General features: G+C 43.1%; 1 protein-coding gene across 2 annotated transcripts; it reads left to right on the top strand.

Annotated features, from left to right (window-relative positions):
- Window positions 1-1,233: 1,233 nt before the first annotated feature.
- Window positions 1,234-16,982, top strand: LOC139401929 (lysosomal alpha-glucosidase-like). Of its 2 annotated transcripts, none has more exons than XM_071145947.1 (19): window positions 1,234-2,202; window positions 2,449-2,600; window positions 3,013-3,178; window positions 3,287-3,383; window positions 3,596-3,715; window positions 10,758-10,876; window positions 11,156-11,287; window positions 11,539-11,649; window positions 12,014-12,127; window positions 12,300-12,384; window positions 12,489-12,606; window positions 12,765-12,898; window positions 13,335-13,486; window positions 14,078-14,226; window positions 14,333-14,474; window positions 15,265-15,363; window positions 15,717-15,881; window positions 16,357-16,509; window positions 16,663-16,982. In XM_071145947.1, exons 1-19 carry the CDS (start codon window positions 1,591-1,593, stop codon window positions 16,726-16,728), a joined length of 2,886 nt encoding a protein of 961 aa, XP_071002048.1. In that variant the 5' UTR covers window positions 1,234-1,590; the 3' UTR covers window positions 16,729-16,982. The 2 variants fall into 2 exon arrangements, with proteins under 2 accessions (XP_071002048.1, XP_071002047.1); XM_071145946.1 differs by having other exon boundaries at window positions 15,711-15,881.
- Window positions 16,983-17,692: the final 710 nt, after the last annotated feature.

Here is a 17,692-nt window from a genome sequence, read left to right as displayed (position 1 = left end):
TGGATGGATTATCTTGGCAAGGAGAAATGCTCACTAACAGGGATGTAAACAAATTTCTGCACAAGATTTGAGAGAAATACGCTTTTTGTGTGTATGGATGATTTCAGGGGTCTTTTATTTCAGCTCATGAAACATGGGACCAACACTTTACATGTTGTGTTTGTATTTTTGTTCGGTATTGATAGCCTCACTAAATGTGTGCAAGTGACATTCGATAAACTGTATGCTGTTTCCCATAGAGTAGCCATTACGATGAAATTCCTGATCTCCATCAGACATTCCCAAAAGGCTTTATGTCCTACTTCACCTCCTGCTTCCCCCACCTGCTGCTGAACACATACCTGGCCATGCACACCTGTGCTGAGGAGCTGACTTTCCAGAAATGCTACTCCAAGTTAAGAGAGGCGTGGATGGTCTATGACACACCCACAGCCTAAGACCAAAAAGTACTTTACACCAACCTTTGAAGTGATGACAACCAAGCCACCAGACCAAATATTCTGTCTTTTTTTTTGAGGATCTGCAGAGAATGGGAGAAACTCCCCAAATACCGGTGTGCCAAGCTTGCAGCATCATACCCAAGAAGACTTGAGGCTGTAATCGCTGCCAAAGGGGCTTCAAACAAAGTACTGAGTAAAGGGTCTGAATACTTATGGAAATGTGATATTTCGTTTTTATTTGTAAACATTTTGCAAAAAAAAACCAAACCTGTTTTTGCTTTGTCACTATATGTGTATATTGATGAGGGGGAAAAACGATTTAATCAACTTTAGAATAAGGCTGTAACATAACAAAATGTGGAAAAGTCAAGGGGTCTGAATACTTTCCGAATGTGATAACATGATGTCTGTACTGTAGCTACTAATTCATTTTGAAGCTTTGCGAAATCTAATCACTCAAAACTAGTGGTTCACATGGTGCCTCAATATCCTAAATATTCTCTAAGTCCCAGTAATTGGAAACGGGTTCACTTCACATTCATTACAATTAACACATGAGCATAATGGATAATGTTTGTATTGGTAGTTTTAAACAACACAAGACGTTTTAGATAGATGCACTCAAATAATCTAAGTATAGGTTACTTCCACTGTGTGGTAGCCCAATAGGCAGCGCCCAGTTTGTCCCTAGCGGCATGCCGTCGAAATGTCTCAGTCCAGTTCAACAACAACTTTCCATGTGCGAGGACAAGCGACATTCAATGCATTTTGTGTGGCCTGCCCTAGAGTAAGTCTTGGGGAAAATGCATACTTTTCATCTCCTAATTTTCACCCGCTTTCTAATATCCCTTGCTAACGTTTAGCTATGTATGCACTAGGCATACAATTCTAGCTACAGTTTGTTCTAGCTAGCTTGCACACTTCCTTGTTAATGTGTGTAGACTGTGTAACGTTACGTCTGTCAGCTGACAAATAACATCTATAGTAAGTGGTAGGTCCACAATTTGTTGTAGTAAGTCCATAGTTGCCAATTAGCCTAGGCGACCGTTTCATATAATTTTTCAGACTTCTACACTGACATACGGGCTCGTCAGCATTTGGAGACAGTTTTTCCCTAACACCTCCCAGATGTCCCAACTCGACACAGGCCATGGGTTTGTCTAGTTGTCTGTCTGCCCTGTCTCTCTCAGCCCTGCTCACCCTGGCCTTGATAACTTGTTTACACCTTAGCTACCTGTCTGACCAAAAGTTGTCACTGATAAAGTTAACTAGCAAACAACAACCAGATGAGACACCAATACACCTATCAGTAAGACCTGGTTTAGAGGAAGATCCAGCAACAAAACAGGCCGGTGAGAGGGAGATAGTGAACCTCCAGAGGGGTAGCACCCATCCAGCCCCCAGCCACAGATTGCTGTGGGAAGGCCCCCATCCAGCCATCTCCAGTGGTCCCAGAGAGGCAGAGTGTAGGAGGGGGGCCCTGGAGAGCCGCTTTGACTGCGCCCGGGACCGAGTTCTGAGCCAGACAGAGTGTCAGGGGAGAGGGTGCTGCTATGCCCCCCTACCTCAAGGCCTCTCTGGAGGACCCCCCTGGTGCTTCTACCCCCCGTCATACAGCGGCTACAGGATGGGGCCCCTCACTCCCACTTCCAGGGGCCAGGCTGCCACCCTTACGAGGCCCACTCCCTCCTACCTGCCCCGGGATATCTCTACGCTCCGGTTGGAGATCCTGGATGAGACAGAAGGCCGACTGCACCTCACGGTGAGTCTCTGTGGCTGAAAACCACTCGTATATTTACTGCAGAGATACAGGGTTTGGTTGCCATTGTCTTTCTCTATAACATTTATTTTAAAAGTGCTGCCTCTGAAAAGGGCGTACAGTATTTGCTAAATGTTTTCTCTTTACTTTTTCATGACTTTTATTATAACCAATCGCTCATCACTGAGAATCATTCTCCTCAGACCACATTATTGTGTAAGAGTCATAACACGTTTCTTCTCCTGACAGTTGAAGGATCCGTTGTCCCGGCGATATGAAGTTCCTTTATCCACTGCCCAGTCCAGGGGTAACACTGACACCCAGGACCACCAATATGTCACTGAGTTTCAACCCGACCCTTTTGGGTTCATAGTGCGCCGAAAATCCAACGGCCGTGTCCTGTGAGTATTCATTGTCAGTTGTTCTTTATGTCTAATATGTCTGGCACTGGTTCATTGATCAGATCTTATAAACCTGACATAAAACTGTTGTAACCATGTCATAGGACTAACACATAAGATCAGTTAGGATTTATAGATCCCAAAGGGTAAATTGGCTTGCAGATACTACTGCACTGTTGGAGCTAGAAACACAAGCATTTTGCTACACCTGCAATAACTCCTGCTAAATATGTGTATGTGACCGATACAATTTCATTTGATTTATATCGCTGTGTTTCTACTTGTAGCAGTCATAAGCATGACATAAGGTGCCCCTGTCCCTACTTATAGTTGCCATAAGCATGACTTAAGATGCTCTCTGTCCTGACTTACAACTGTCATAATCATGACACCTCTGTCTTCTGTCTGTCAGTGTGAACACCACGGTGGCCCCGCTGCTGTATGCTGACCAGTACCTGCAGCTGTCCACCTCCCTGGCCTCCTCACTGGTGTCTGGGCTGGGGGAACACTACACCCCCCTCAGCCTGGACCTCAATTGGACCTCCCTTACCCTTTGGAACAGGGACATGGCGCCCCACGTGAGTCTGACGTCATTATCATTATCGTCATCATTATCATTCATTTGTTTCCTTTTTAAATCATGGTCAGGAGTGGGAAGTCATGTGTCTTCTTTCTCCTCCATGCAGGGCGATGCCAACCTTTATGGCTCTCATCCGTTCTACATGGTGCAGGAGGGGGATGGACAGGCTCACGGGGTCTTCCTGCTCAACAGTAATGCCATGGGTAAGAAAGCATGTTGCTCCATGTACCATATCCTTAAGCAGAAATGTTTTGTTCTAATAGGATAGCTTTGGTTTGAGCTAGTAGAGTTTGTAATGTATCATGCTACTTAGCAGCTCTGGACAGAATTTTGTTGTGTTCACATGGCACAGTACTTCAACTGTATCAAGATACAGATTTACATGATGGAGCTGAGTTTGACCTCCTCTCTGTAGAGGTGGTGCTGCAGCCTAGCCCTGCTCTGACCTGGGTGGCTGTGGGAGGAATCCTGGACCTGTACATCTTCCTGGGCCCTGACCCTCAGAGTGTTGTCAGACAGTACCTCCAGGTTATAGGTATGGCTATATATGACCTTTAGCTGTAACTTCCTGTTACTGAATATCCTTTTCTTGTCTCATATCCCAATGTTGCTGTGGTGGGTCGGGCCACTGCTGGGTCACAACTAATTCCTTTTGGGTAATGGCTAAGGGAAAGATAGTGGCTGTCTGTGTCCCAATGTCCTAGTAGTCTGAACTTGCTGCCTCATCTCCTTTCATTCATCTCCTTTCACTTATGTGAAAGAACTAGACTGGTGAAAGCAAATACATTTTCCACCATTAGGCACCATCCACCTTATAGGTATTATCCACCATATAGGTACCATATAGGTATTATCCACCATATAGGTATTATCCACCATATAGGTATTATCCACCATATACGCACCATCCACCATATAGGTATTATCCACCATATAGGTATTATCCACCATATAGGTATTATCCACCATATAGGCACCATCCACCATATAGGTATTATCCACCATATAGGTATTATCCACCATATAGGTATTATCCACCATATAGGTATTATCCACCATATAGGTATTATCCACCATATAGGTATTATCCACCATATAGGCACCATCCACCATATAGGTATTATCCACCATATAGGCACCATCCACCATATAGGTATTATCCACCATATAGGCACCATCCACCATATAGGTATTATCCACCATATAGGTATTATCCACCATATAGGCACCATCCACCATATAGGCACCATCCACCATATAGGTATTATCCACCATATAGGTATTATCCACCATATAGGCACCATCCACCATATAGGTATTATCCACCATATAGGTACCATATAGGTATTATCCACCATATAGGTATTATCCACCATATAGGTATTATCCACCATATAGGCACCATCCACCATATAGGTATTATCCACCATATAGGTATTATCCACCATATAGGTCTTATCCACCATATAGGTATTATCCACCATTAGGCACCATCCATATAGGTATTATCCATATATTATCCACCATATAGTATTATCCACCATATAGGCACCATCCGCCATATAGGTATTATCCACCATATAGGTATTATCCACCATTAGGCACCATCCACCATATAGGCACCATCCACCATATAGGTATTATCCACCATTAGGCACCATCCACCATATAGGTATTATCCACCAAATCAAATCAAATCAAATCAAATTTTATTTGTCACATACACATGGTTAGCAGATGTTAATGCGAGTGTAGCGAAATGCTTGTGCTTCTAGTTCCGACAATGCAGTAATAACAAGTAATCTAACTAACAATTCCAAAACTACTGTCTTGTACACAGTGTAAGGGGATAAAGAATATGTACATAAGGATATATGAATGAGTGATGGTACAGAGCAGCATAGGCAAGATACAGTAGATGGTATCGGGTACAGTATGTACAAATGAGATGAGTATGTAAACAAAGTGGCATAGTATAGTATAAAGTGGCTAGTGATACATGTATTACATAAGGATACCGTCGATGATATAGAGTACAGTAGGTATATAGGTATTATCCACCATATAGGTATTATCCACCATATAGGTATTATCCACCATATAGGTATTATCCACCATATAGGTATTATCCACCATATAGGCACCATCCACCATATAGGCACCATCCACCATATAGGCACCATCCACCATATAGGTATTATCCACCATTAGGCACCATCCACCATATAGGTATTATCCACCATATAGGTATTATCCACCATATAGGTATTATCCACCATATAGGTATTATCCACCATATAGGTATTATCCACCATATAGGCACCATCCACCATATAGGTATTATCCACCATTAGGCACCATCCACCATATAGGTATTATCCACCATATAGGTATTATCCACCATATAGGTATTATCCACCATATAGGTATTATCCACCATTAGGCACCATCCACCATATAGGTATTATCCACCATATAGGTATTATCCACCATATAGGTATTATCCACCATATAGGCACCATCCACCATATAGGTATTATCCACCATTAGGCACCATCCACCATATAGGTATTATCCACCATATAGGCACCATCCACCATATAGGTATTATCCACCATATAGGTATTATCCACCATATAGGCCACCATATAGGTATTATCCACCATTAGGCACCATCCACCATATAGGTATTATCCACCATATAGGCACTATCCACCATATAGGTATTATCCACCATATAGGTATTATCCACCATATAGGTATTATCCACCATATAGGTATTATCCACCATATAGGTATTATCCACCATTAGGCACCATCCACCATATAGGTATTATCCACCATATAGGTATTATCCACCATATAGGCACCATCCACCATATAGGTATTATCCACCATATAGGCACCATCCACCATATAGGTATTATCCACCATATAGGCACCATCCACCATATAGGTATTATCCACCATATAGGCACCATCCACCATATAGGTATTATCCACCATAGGCATATCCACCATATAGGTATTATCCACCATATAGGCACCATCCACCATATAGGTATTATCCACCATATAGGCACCATCCACCATATAGGTATTATCCACCATATAGGCACCATCCATCATATAGGTATTATCCACCATATAGGTATTATCCACCATATAGGTATTATCCACCATATAGGCACCATCCACCATATAGGTATTATCCACCATTAGGCACCATCCACCATATAGGTATTATCCACCATATAGGCACCATCCACCATATAGGTATTATCCACCATATAGGTATTATCCACCATATAGGTATTATCCACCATATAGGCACCATCCACCATATAGGTATTATCCACCATATAGGCACCATCCACCATATAGGTATTATCCACCATATAGGTATTATCCACCATATAGGCACCATCCACCATATAGGCACCATCCACCATATAGGTATTATCCACCATTAGGCACCATCCACCATATAGGTATTATCCACCATATAGGTATTATCCACCATATAGGTATTATCCACCATATAGGTATTATCCACCATTAGGCACCATCCACCATATAGGTATTATCCACCATATAGGTATTATCCACCATATAGGTATTATCCACCATATAGGTATTATCCACCATATAGGCACCATCCACCATATAGGTATTATCCACCATTAGGCACCATCCACCATATAGGTAGGCACCATCCACCATATAGGTATTATCCACCATATAGGTATTATCCACCATATAGGCACCATCCACCATATAGGTATTATCCACCATTAGGCACCATCCACCATATAGGTATTATCCACCATATAGGCACTATCCACCATATAGGTATTATCCACCATATAGGTATTATCCACCATATAGGTATTATCCACCATATAGGTATTATCCACCATATAGGTATTATCCACCATTAGGCACCATCCACCATATAGGTATTATCCACCATATAGGTATTATCCACCATATAGGCACCATCCACCATATAGGTATTATCCACCATTAGGCACCATCCACCATATAGGTATTATCCACCATATAGGCACCATCCACCATATAGGTATTATCCACCATATAGGCACCATCCACCATATAGGTATTATCCACCATTAGGCATCATCCACCATATAGGTATTATCCACCATATAGGCACCATCCACCATATAGGTATTATCCACCATTAGGCACCATCCACCATATAGGTATTATCCACCATATAGGCACCATCCATCATATAGGTATTATCCACCATATAGGTATTATCCACCATATAGGTATTATCCACCATATAGGCACCATCCACCATATAGGTATTATCCACCATTAGGCACCATCCACCATATAGGTATTATCCACCATATAGGCACCATCCACCATATAGGTATTATCCACCATATAGGTATTATCCACCATATAGTTATTATCCACCATATAGGCACCATCCACCATATAGGTATTATCCACCATATAGGCACCATCCACCATATAGGTATTATCCACCATATAGGTATTATCCACCATATAGGCACCATCCACCATATAGGCACCATCCACCATATAGGTATTATCCACCATATAGGCACCATCCACCATATAGGTATTATCCACCATATAGGTATTATCCACCATATAGGCACCATCCACCATATAGGTATTATCCACCTATAGGCACCATCCACCATATAGGTATTATCCACCATATAGGTATTATCCACCATATAGGTATTATCCACCATATAGGTATTATCCACCATATAGGTATTATCCACCATATAGGTATTATCCACCATATAGGCACCATCCACCATATAGGTATTATCCACCATTTAGGTATTATCCACCATATAGGCACCATCCACCATATAGGTATTATCCACCATATAGGTATTATCCACCATATAGGTATTATCCACCATATAGGTATTATCCACCATATAGGTATTATCCACCATATAGGTATTATCCACCATATAGGTATTATCCACCATATAGGCACCATCCACCATATAGGTATTATCCACCATATAGGTATTATCCACCATATAGGTATTATCCACCATATAGGTATTATCCACCATATAGGTATTATCCACCATATAGGCACCATCCACCATATAGGTATTATCCACCATATAGGTATTATCCACCATATAGGTATTATCCATAGGCACCATCCACCATATAGGTATTATCCACCATATAGGTATTATCCACCATATAGGTATTATCCACCATATAGGCACCATCCACCATATAGGTATTATCCACCATATAGGTATTATCCACCATATAGGCACCATCCACCATATAGGTATTATCCACCATATAGGTATTATCCACCATATAGGTATTATCCACCATATAGGTATTATCCACCATATAGGTATTATCCACCATATAGGTATTATCCACCATATAGGCACCATCCACCATATAGGTATTATCCACCATTAGGCACCATCCACCATATAGGCACCATCCACCATATAGGCACCATCCACCATATAGGTATTATCCACCATTAGGCACCATCCACCATAGAGGCACCATCCACCATATAGGTATTATCCACCATATAGGCACCATCCACCATATAGGTATTATCCACCATTAGGCACCATCCACCATATAGGTATTATCCACCATATAGGCACCATCCACCATATAGGTATTATCCACCATATAGGTATTATCCACCATTAGGCACCATCCACCATATAGGTATTATCCACCATATAGGCACCATCACCATATAGGTATTATCCACCATATAGGCACCATCCACCATATAGGCACCATCCACCATAATATGGTGTGGCTTGTTTGGTGTCTGCTGTGAAGTAATACCACAACAAGTCAACTACTTGATTGATGAAAGCATGTCATCCAGCAAAGGCAGCAGCGCGGTCATCAACTACATGCACCATTTCTTCAACTACATGCACCATTTCTTCACCAACTACGGAGTGTGGACCTGAATTGTGAAAACTGCAGTGGCCGAAACAAGAACAAGTTTGTGTTCTGGTATTGTGCCTGGTGGACCATACACAAGCTCCACCACAGTCTGGGCCTTCACTTCCTGATCACAGGCCACACCAAGTTTGCCCGCGACTGGTGCTTCAGCCTCATCAAACAGCGCTTCAGAAAGACCAGAGTGAACACTTTGTCTGAGATTGCTGGTGTTGTGAAGGACAGCACTGTGACAGGAGTCAACATCCCACAGCTGGTTGGACTGGAGGATGGTACGGTGCTGGTGGAAAGCTATGGCTGGTAACAACACCTGACTCCGTACTTCAGGTCGCTGCCACAGTTCAAGCGGTACCAGCACTTCAGGTGAATATCATTTTCATTGCATTGTATGAGGTTATTCTTCTTATCTAAACTTGGGAGGTGAATTGATGTCTTCTATATTTTTGGGGTTATTTCCTGTTTTACAGCTTCAATGCTCTGGAGTCTGGTGTTGTTGTCGCCAAGGAGCATTCAGACTCTGCTGCTGCGCAATGCTGACATCCTTCCTCCCATGGATGGTCTGCCTGTACAAGCACCACCTGGACACAGCTACACAAACATATGTTTTTGAGAAGATCAGGGATTTTTGCTGACGAAGAGGCTATGGACATCACATACCCTGCACCAAAGTCAAGGGCAGGACAGAAACAGGCTCTCCAAATAAATATAGATTCCCTTGTTCATGTGTGGTTCAGACAGACCATTAGCACTATCTGCAGTGCCTCTATTCAAATGACTCCTGCTACTATTATTTATTTTATCCTGCTGCTCAGCCACTTTTCCCCTGATTGTATGCATATAACTTCCTCATCTATCACTGATATTGTTATTGTACATACTGTATATTATATTTATTTTGACACTTTCTGATATTGCTACTATGCAGGTAACCATTTGGCTGTGCCGTTTACACCTTCTATAGAGACCCATCCACTTGGCAAGATGTGGCTAGGGTTATAGCATTTCTTTCACATGACCCATCAATTAAGTGTGTCTGGGTAAGAGTCAATCAATATTTATAAAATATTTTTATCTGGACACTTTCTGTTTACCTGGAACTTTTCATTATTGTAGACTACTACTTTTACCACTTTAAATCTGAATCTTTCCTTAAAGAGATGGGTGGGGCTAAGGCTTAAGAGGGTGTGAACAATGCTGAATGGGTGTAGACAAAGAGCTCTCCAATAGGTACCAAATCATAGGTATCATAGCTCCAGTAGGTACCAAATCATAGGTATCATAGCTCCAGTAGGTACCAAATCATAGGTATCATAGCTCCAGTAGGTACCAAAACATTCAAAGGCCGTTTTCTCAAAAGTGAGTTCAAGTTTATCAACTTTCAAAGCAGAATTTCTTTCCCATTGTTCCTCAAACATGCAGTGTATGATATACCATAGCTGTGAGTCTCTACTTTTATCCAATGTAAAAATACATTTAAAAAATTCAAATTTTGCTACGTAAGTCCAATTTGAGCAGGTTGGTTTGCTCTCACCTTTTGTGAATCTTCCATCATAGCTAATGTTTATCCCGTCCTCCTCCCCCAGGGTACCCTATGATGCCTCCTTATTGGTCACTGGGGTTCCACCTGTGTCGATGGGGTTACCGGTCCACTAACGCAACCCGAGAGGTGGTGCGACGCATGCACAACGCCAACTTCCCCCTGGTAAAGATGCTGGAGAAAACACTTATATTGTACTACATTATCACTTGGGTTGACAACTATTGGGTAATGCTAACATTGAATGAGCATCAACATTGGATTAGCAGATTAGCATGGAGAAAACTCATTATAGTATTATCATGCTACAATGGGTTTTCTCCATGCTAATGCTAATTGGATGTTTGCGCTCTCAAGTACAGTATTATCATGTCACTGAGGGTTCACAACTCATGGAAAACACTCACTACACTCTTTAGTTCAACTGCTTTTGTTTTTGGTCAGGACGTGCAGTGGAATGACCTGGATTACGCAGACAAGCGTCGGGTGTTCACCTTTGACCCCCAGCGCTTTGTGGACCTGCCAGACATGGTGAAGGAGTTCCATCAGAAGGGCATGAAGTACATTCTCATCCTGGTAAGAGAGAGGCCTCAACCCTCACAACATGTGGGACACATAGGCACACTAATAACTCATATTAGCTTGAAATAGTGGTTCAATTTAATTTTTGATTCTAAATTACAGTCTGCGTTGTGATTAAATTGTTAAAAGTGCAGTATTGGAAGGTACAAGTCAAGGAAACTTTCCTTCTCAATCCACAAGATGGCAGCAAAAGCATTACTGTCATTTATTTTAGAGGCATCTTTCCTGTTTGTTCTCTTTCCCAGGACCCTGGGATCAGCAGCACCAGCCCCCCTGGTACTTACCCACCCTTTGATGAGGGTCAGCGGAGAGGGGTCTTCATCAGGAACTCTACAGGACAGACACTCATAGGGAAGGTCAGACCTAAAACTCTCACTTCTCTATCTGGAGACCCACTGTAAACTGGGCTACATATACTGTGAATAGTTTGGAAAGAACGTATTTTTTATCTGCTTGATAACATTGTGTATGTCCATTGTGTATTCAAGTAATGTGTCCTCTGAAATGCCAAGGTTACACTAAACAAAACCCCCTCTTGAAGCTGTGTGTGTGTGTGTGTGTGTGTGTGTGTGTGTGTGTGTGTGTGTGTGTGTGTGTGTGTGTGTGTGTGTGTGTGTGTGTGTGTGTGTGTGTGTGTGTGCGTGCGTGCGTGCGTGCGTGCGTGCGTTATGTGGAAAGGTATGCATGTTTGGTTCCTCACTCGTCTTCCTCTGTGTCCAGGTGTGGCCTGGTCCGACAGCGTTCCCTGACTTCACCAACCCAGAGACACAGAGCTGGTGGGAGGACTGCATTCGGGAGTTCCACTCCAGAGTCCCGCTAGATGGCCTGTGGATTGTGAGTGTGTCTCAGATAGAAATGTCTTGTAGAGGGCTGAAATGATCCCCTATTATATTGTATTGTATTCTATATTCTATTCTATATTTGCACTAACAAGCTTGCATCATCCAGGCTGTGTCAATGCTACTCAGCATCCAGCATACTCTTTCTCTTGTCCCTCTGTTCTCAGGATATGAATGAACCAGCCAGTTTTGTGCAGGGCTCTGTGGAGGGGTGTCCTGACAGTGATTTGGATAGCCCCCCCTACGTGCCACGTGAGTGTACTGCAGCTGAGTAGTTTCCTGTCTATTTAATATCAATAGAGGAATTTAGTGAATTCATTCATTCATTTCCATTCTGTCTCCATACGGTCATACAGCGGTGATTGGAGGACAGCTGAACACTGGTACACTCTGCATGTCAGCTCAGCAGAACCTGTCCACTCACTACAACCTGCATAACCTCTATGGGCTGACGGAGGCTAGCGCCACCCACAGGTCAGACACAGCACCACAGGGATCAGTGCGTACTTATCCTGAGACTGTTGGCACTTTTACTTCTGCTTGTTTGAATGAAGCTGATTTTATTTATCTTGTCTACATTACATATTTGTAACTGTAGTTGGAAGATCAGTTATAGCCTTTGACCCTCTCAGTGCCCTGGTGAAGGTTCGGGGGTCGCGACCCTTCGTGCTGTCCCGCTCCTCCTTCCCTGGCATTGGCCGTTTCTCCGGAGTCTGGACGGGAGACGTGAGGAGCGACTGGGAGCAGCTCAGATACTCCATCCCTGGTGAGGGGAAAGACATCCCCAACATTCCCATCTCCGTTCCAAGCCATTCCTATTCTCAACGACATTCCCAAAGCCATTCACAAGCCCTGTGTGTTTTAGCCATCAGAGTACTAATGGTACCGATGCACCATCCAGACAGTACATGTTGCAGTGTGCTCTTACTCAGCAGTTTGTCTCTGTTGTCTTTAGTTGAAAGAGTGCCTAGACAGAGTTAGTCTTTTCAGTGGTAGTTATCCATGGATTTGAATGAGGGGTTTGAATAGAAAAATGCCCAGACTTGTAATGGAACCACCTACTATTTATTTGATACTATGTAGCTAGCAAGTACAGAGAGATGCCTCTGACTGCCTGACATCAAAGTTAAATAATGAATACAGTAATAATGAATAAAGGGAATTAATATGTTCAATATCCACCTGTCCCTCCACCCCCCCAGCGGTGCTGCTGTTTGGCCTGTTCGGGGTGCCCCTGGTGGGGGCGGATGTGTGTGGGTTCGGGGGGGACACCACAGAGGAGCTGTGTGTACGCTGGACCCAGCTTGGAGCCTTCTACCCCTTCATGAGGAACCACAACGACAAGCCCAACGCTGTGTGTGTGGGTGTGGGTGGGTGGGTGGTTTTATGGTCTTTACAGTTAACTCGGTTGGATAGGAATTTACCACAATCTTTTCCTGACCTGCTAATATCTTTTCACTGTCTCTATGAAACCAAGTTACAATGTTTTCCTATTTACCATGGTGGCTGACCTGCTAGTGACTTTTCACTGTCTCTATGAAACCAAGTTACAATGTTTTCTATTTACCATGGTGGCTGACCTGCTAGTGTCTTTTCACTGTCTCTATGTAACCAAGTTACAATGTTTTCCTATTTACCATGGTGGCTGACCTGCTAGTGACTTTTCACTGTCTCTATGTAACCAAGTTACAATGTTTTCCTATTTACCATGGTGGCTGACCTGCTAGTGTCTTTTCACTGTCTCTATGTAACCAAGTTACAATGTTTTCCTATTTACCATGGTGGCTGACCTGCTAGTGTCTTTGCACTGTCTCCATGTAACCAAGTTACAATGTTTTCCTATTTACCATGGTGGCTGACCTGCTAGTGTCTTTTCACTGTGTCTATGTAACAGTCCATCAGTCCCATGTATTATGAATTGAGGTAACTCTAGCTCTGTGTGTAGCCCCAGGAGCCCTATGTGTTTGGTCAGGAGGCCCAGACAGCCATGCGTAGCGCGGTGATGTTACGTTACTCTCTCCTGCCATTCCTCTACACACTCTTCTACCACGCACACACCTCCGCAGACACTGTGGCAACGCCTCTCTTCCTCCAGTACGTCCCTTCTCTCTCTCTTCAACATTTGGATACTATTGTAACACATCTTATTTACTGTGTTGATACTGTTCTCTGGCCCTTCCTCTCTGTCCATCTCTCCCAGGTTCCCCTCAGACCCTAACTGCCAGACCATAGACAGACAGTTCCTGTGGGGGAGTTCTCTGCTTGTCAGCCCAGTGTTAGAGCAGGGGGCAGTGGAGCTGGCTGCCTACCTCCCCCCGGGGACTTGGTACAGTCTGCACAATGTAAACAGCTCCGAGATTCAATACAGTTATACACTGAGCGTACAAAACATTATGAACACCTTCCTAATATTGAGTTGGCCCCCCCTTGCCCTCAGAACAGGCTCAATTTGTCGGGGCACAAACTCTACAAGGTGCCGAAAGCCTTTCACAAGGATGCTGGCCCATGTTGACTCCAATGCTTCCCACAGTTGTGTCAAGTTGGCTGGATGTCCTTTGGGTGGTGGACCATTCTTGATACACACGGGAAACTATTGAAAGCCCAGCAGCGTTGCAGTTCTTGACACAAACTGGTGCGCCTGGCACCTACTACCATACCCCGTTCATAGGCACTTAAATATTTTGTCTTGCCCATTCACCCTTTGAATGGCACACATAAACAATCCATGTCTCAATTGTCTCAAGGTTTAAAAATCCTTATTTCACTTCTCCTCCCCTTCATCTACACTGATTGAAGTGGATTTAACAAGTGACAACAAGAGATCATAGCTTTCACCTGGATCAGTCCATGGCATGGAAAGAGCAGGTGATCCTAATGTTTTGTACACTCAGTGTATTTCTATAGGCCTTTCATAATGTCACTGCAATTAGTTTGCAACTGATTAAAGGGATTCCTAGGAGACCAAGACCATATTTTCTGTCATCACACAGATTGATAAAAATCCATCTGTGTGAGCCTTTCTTAGGGTCTTGAAGGCTTACTTTAGGACCAGGCAAAGATGTGTAATACGGTTGTACTGTGTATACTAGAACCATATTTCAGTGGTCACCTCTTTCATCCCTTCCTCACTAGGGCCAGCCGTTCTACAGCAAGGGTCAGTACCTGCTCCTCCCAGCCCCTCTGGACACCATCAATGTCCATGTGAGAGAGGGACACATCATCCCACAGCAGGTGTGTGTCCTCTGTACACAATAGAATTTGGTTGTCTGTTGTTTCATTGTGCGACAAAGCTTCATCTTAGGCCCATATTGTGGGTGTTACATACTGATGGTGGAGGAGATGAATGAGCTGCCAAACTCTTATATCATGAAATCAATTAAAGTTATTTGTCATAGAACAAGAGACCCAAAATTCCTTTGTGAAACTATGTGATAAAACCTCAAATGAAATACTCTCTGCATACTAATCTGACAATGTTGTTTTGAAGCTTGTATGAGTTTGTGTAAAACCTGTTGCCTGTCTTAATCAGTAATTATATTATATCTTTCAATGAAAAATCCCCTCAAACTCCCTCTGAGATACAGGAGCCAGGCCTGACTACCTCAGCTTCTCGCAGTAACCCTTTCCTCCTGACTGTGGCGCTGTCTGCTGGGGGCTGGGCCTGGGGTGACCTGTTCTGGGACGACGGGGACAGTCTGGACACCTTCCAGAGAGGAGACTACTCCTATGTTATCTTCATCGCTGGACAGGTAGGAGATGTAGAGGTCACATAGGGTCCTGAGTTTTTCCTGATCACATGACCTGAGCAAGGAAAACTCTGGGCCCAAGTTATAGCCCACTTCAAGGCTATCCCTGATGCAGTGAAGAAAAGGAAGTAAGCTTTATGTGACATCTTTTTGAGTGCGGACCATCAAACCTTTTGTCTGTCCTACTTCAAGGTATTTCATGACAACTGGGTAGGAAAAACGTAGGGCCCTAATTGGACTTTAAAGAGGATGGAGATCAGAGAATTATCTAGGGTGATTTGGATGTTTCTGCAGTACAGTATGTTTCTAGCAATGCTCTCAAGATTGAGATCCAGGTCCAATCCAATCAAGATAGAAGACATACTCTTTCCCTGCCATCCTGTGAACAGTAGACCTAACTGTTAATGTCTAATCTATACTGGTACTATACATGTGTGTGTTTGCCAGTGGGGATAAATAAGGTTTTCATTTGACCCAGTCCCAGGTGATGAGTGACCCCCTGCGTCAGAACGGGGCGCTGGACGGGCTGGTGCTGGGAGGGCTGCGAGTGTTCGGGGTGCCTTCCCCACCCCGCTATGTATGGGCCAACGGAAAGAAAGTGTGGGATTTCTCTTATCAGACTGACACCAAGGTGAGCTGTAGCTGTCTGAGTTACCTCTATAGAGTTCAGAATTAAGAAATAGTAGAACGAACAGTCTAATTCTGCTTGCCTACCTGTCTATTCTATTCTACAGTATAATATGATATATTGTTTATAATCCTTTCTTTCTGTGTCTGTCTGTAGGTTCTGACGGTGACCAGCCTGGCCCTGCCCATGTCAGAGGTGTTTGAAGTCCTCTGGACCTTGTGAGCCTTATGAACTGTATGACTCAGTGGACTCTGACCCAGTAGACAGCCTCTCAGGTAGTTCTGGAACTCCTGACCTAGCACATCTCTGACAAAAACCTCCACCCAACGTTTCCCCTCAATCACTGCTACCCTGGATAAGACATTACTCTAATAGACTCCTGGGTTTCTGAATGGACAGACTACACTGAAGAATTTTTGGAAATCATGTTTTTATATTCAACTGTATTTTCAATAAAATGATGTGAACTAAGTGAACTGTGTGGGTTAAAGCTCTATCAGATATCTCTCCATGTCCTTGTTGTTGCAGATGAGTGATTACATGACATTGTCTCAGGTGAGATGCTGAGACAGTGGTGTGAATTTGAGAATTGTGGTCATTCTAGAACACTAGGCCAAAATGTATTGTTGTTTTACTATTTTAATTTGTCTCTAAGAATATATAAATATTTGTAAAAATCTTTCTAACCTTTTATTTTATTTGTTAAGCACTTTTGAAATGCATCACCTGTAAGAAATGTTCTCTATAAATAACATCTGATTAATTGATAAATATTGTGCTGAGGAGGACAGCAGTGGCTCAACACAATTATTTGTATTAATTGAACATCTAAAATTGACCAGAATATGCCCATTCTGTACTCTTCTAGTATGATGGTAGGCTCTGTGTTAAGTCTCATCAAATGACTTCCAGTGATATTGCCACATTGTTACCATTAAAGGCAATTGATAGCTCTGGGTTTGTTTCTCCTAAGCTAAGCATTGTTTCTCGTGTTCTCCTATTAGTGAGCTGTCACCACTCAGTGTTTGAATGTGCAGTCAATTATCTCTTTCTTAATCTACTTCATAGTCCCGAGGGTGGTCTAAGGCACTGCTTCTCAGTGCTAGAGGCATCACTACGGACCATGGTTCGATTCCAGGCTGTATCACTTCCGGCCATGATTGTGAGTCCCATAGGGCAAGGCACA

The sequence above is a fragment of the Oncorhynchus clarkii genome, unplaced genomic scaffold (assembly GCF_045791955.1).
Source record: "Oncorhynchus clarkii lewisi isolate Uvic-CL-2024 unplaced genomic scaffold, UVic_Ocla_1.0 unplaced_contig_716_pilon_pilon, whole genome shotgun sequence".
Taxonomy (NCBI): Eukaryota; Metazoa; Chordata; class Actinopteri; order Salmoniformes; family Salmonidae; genus Oncorhynchus; species Oncorhynchus clarkii.
This window is presented reverse-complemented; position numbering and strand designations above follow the sequence as displayed.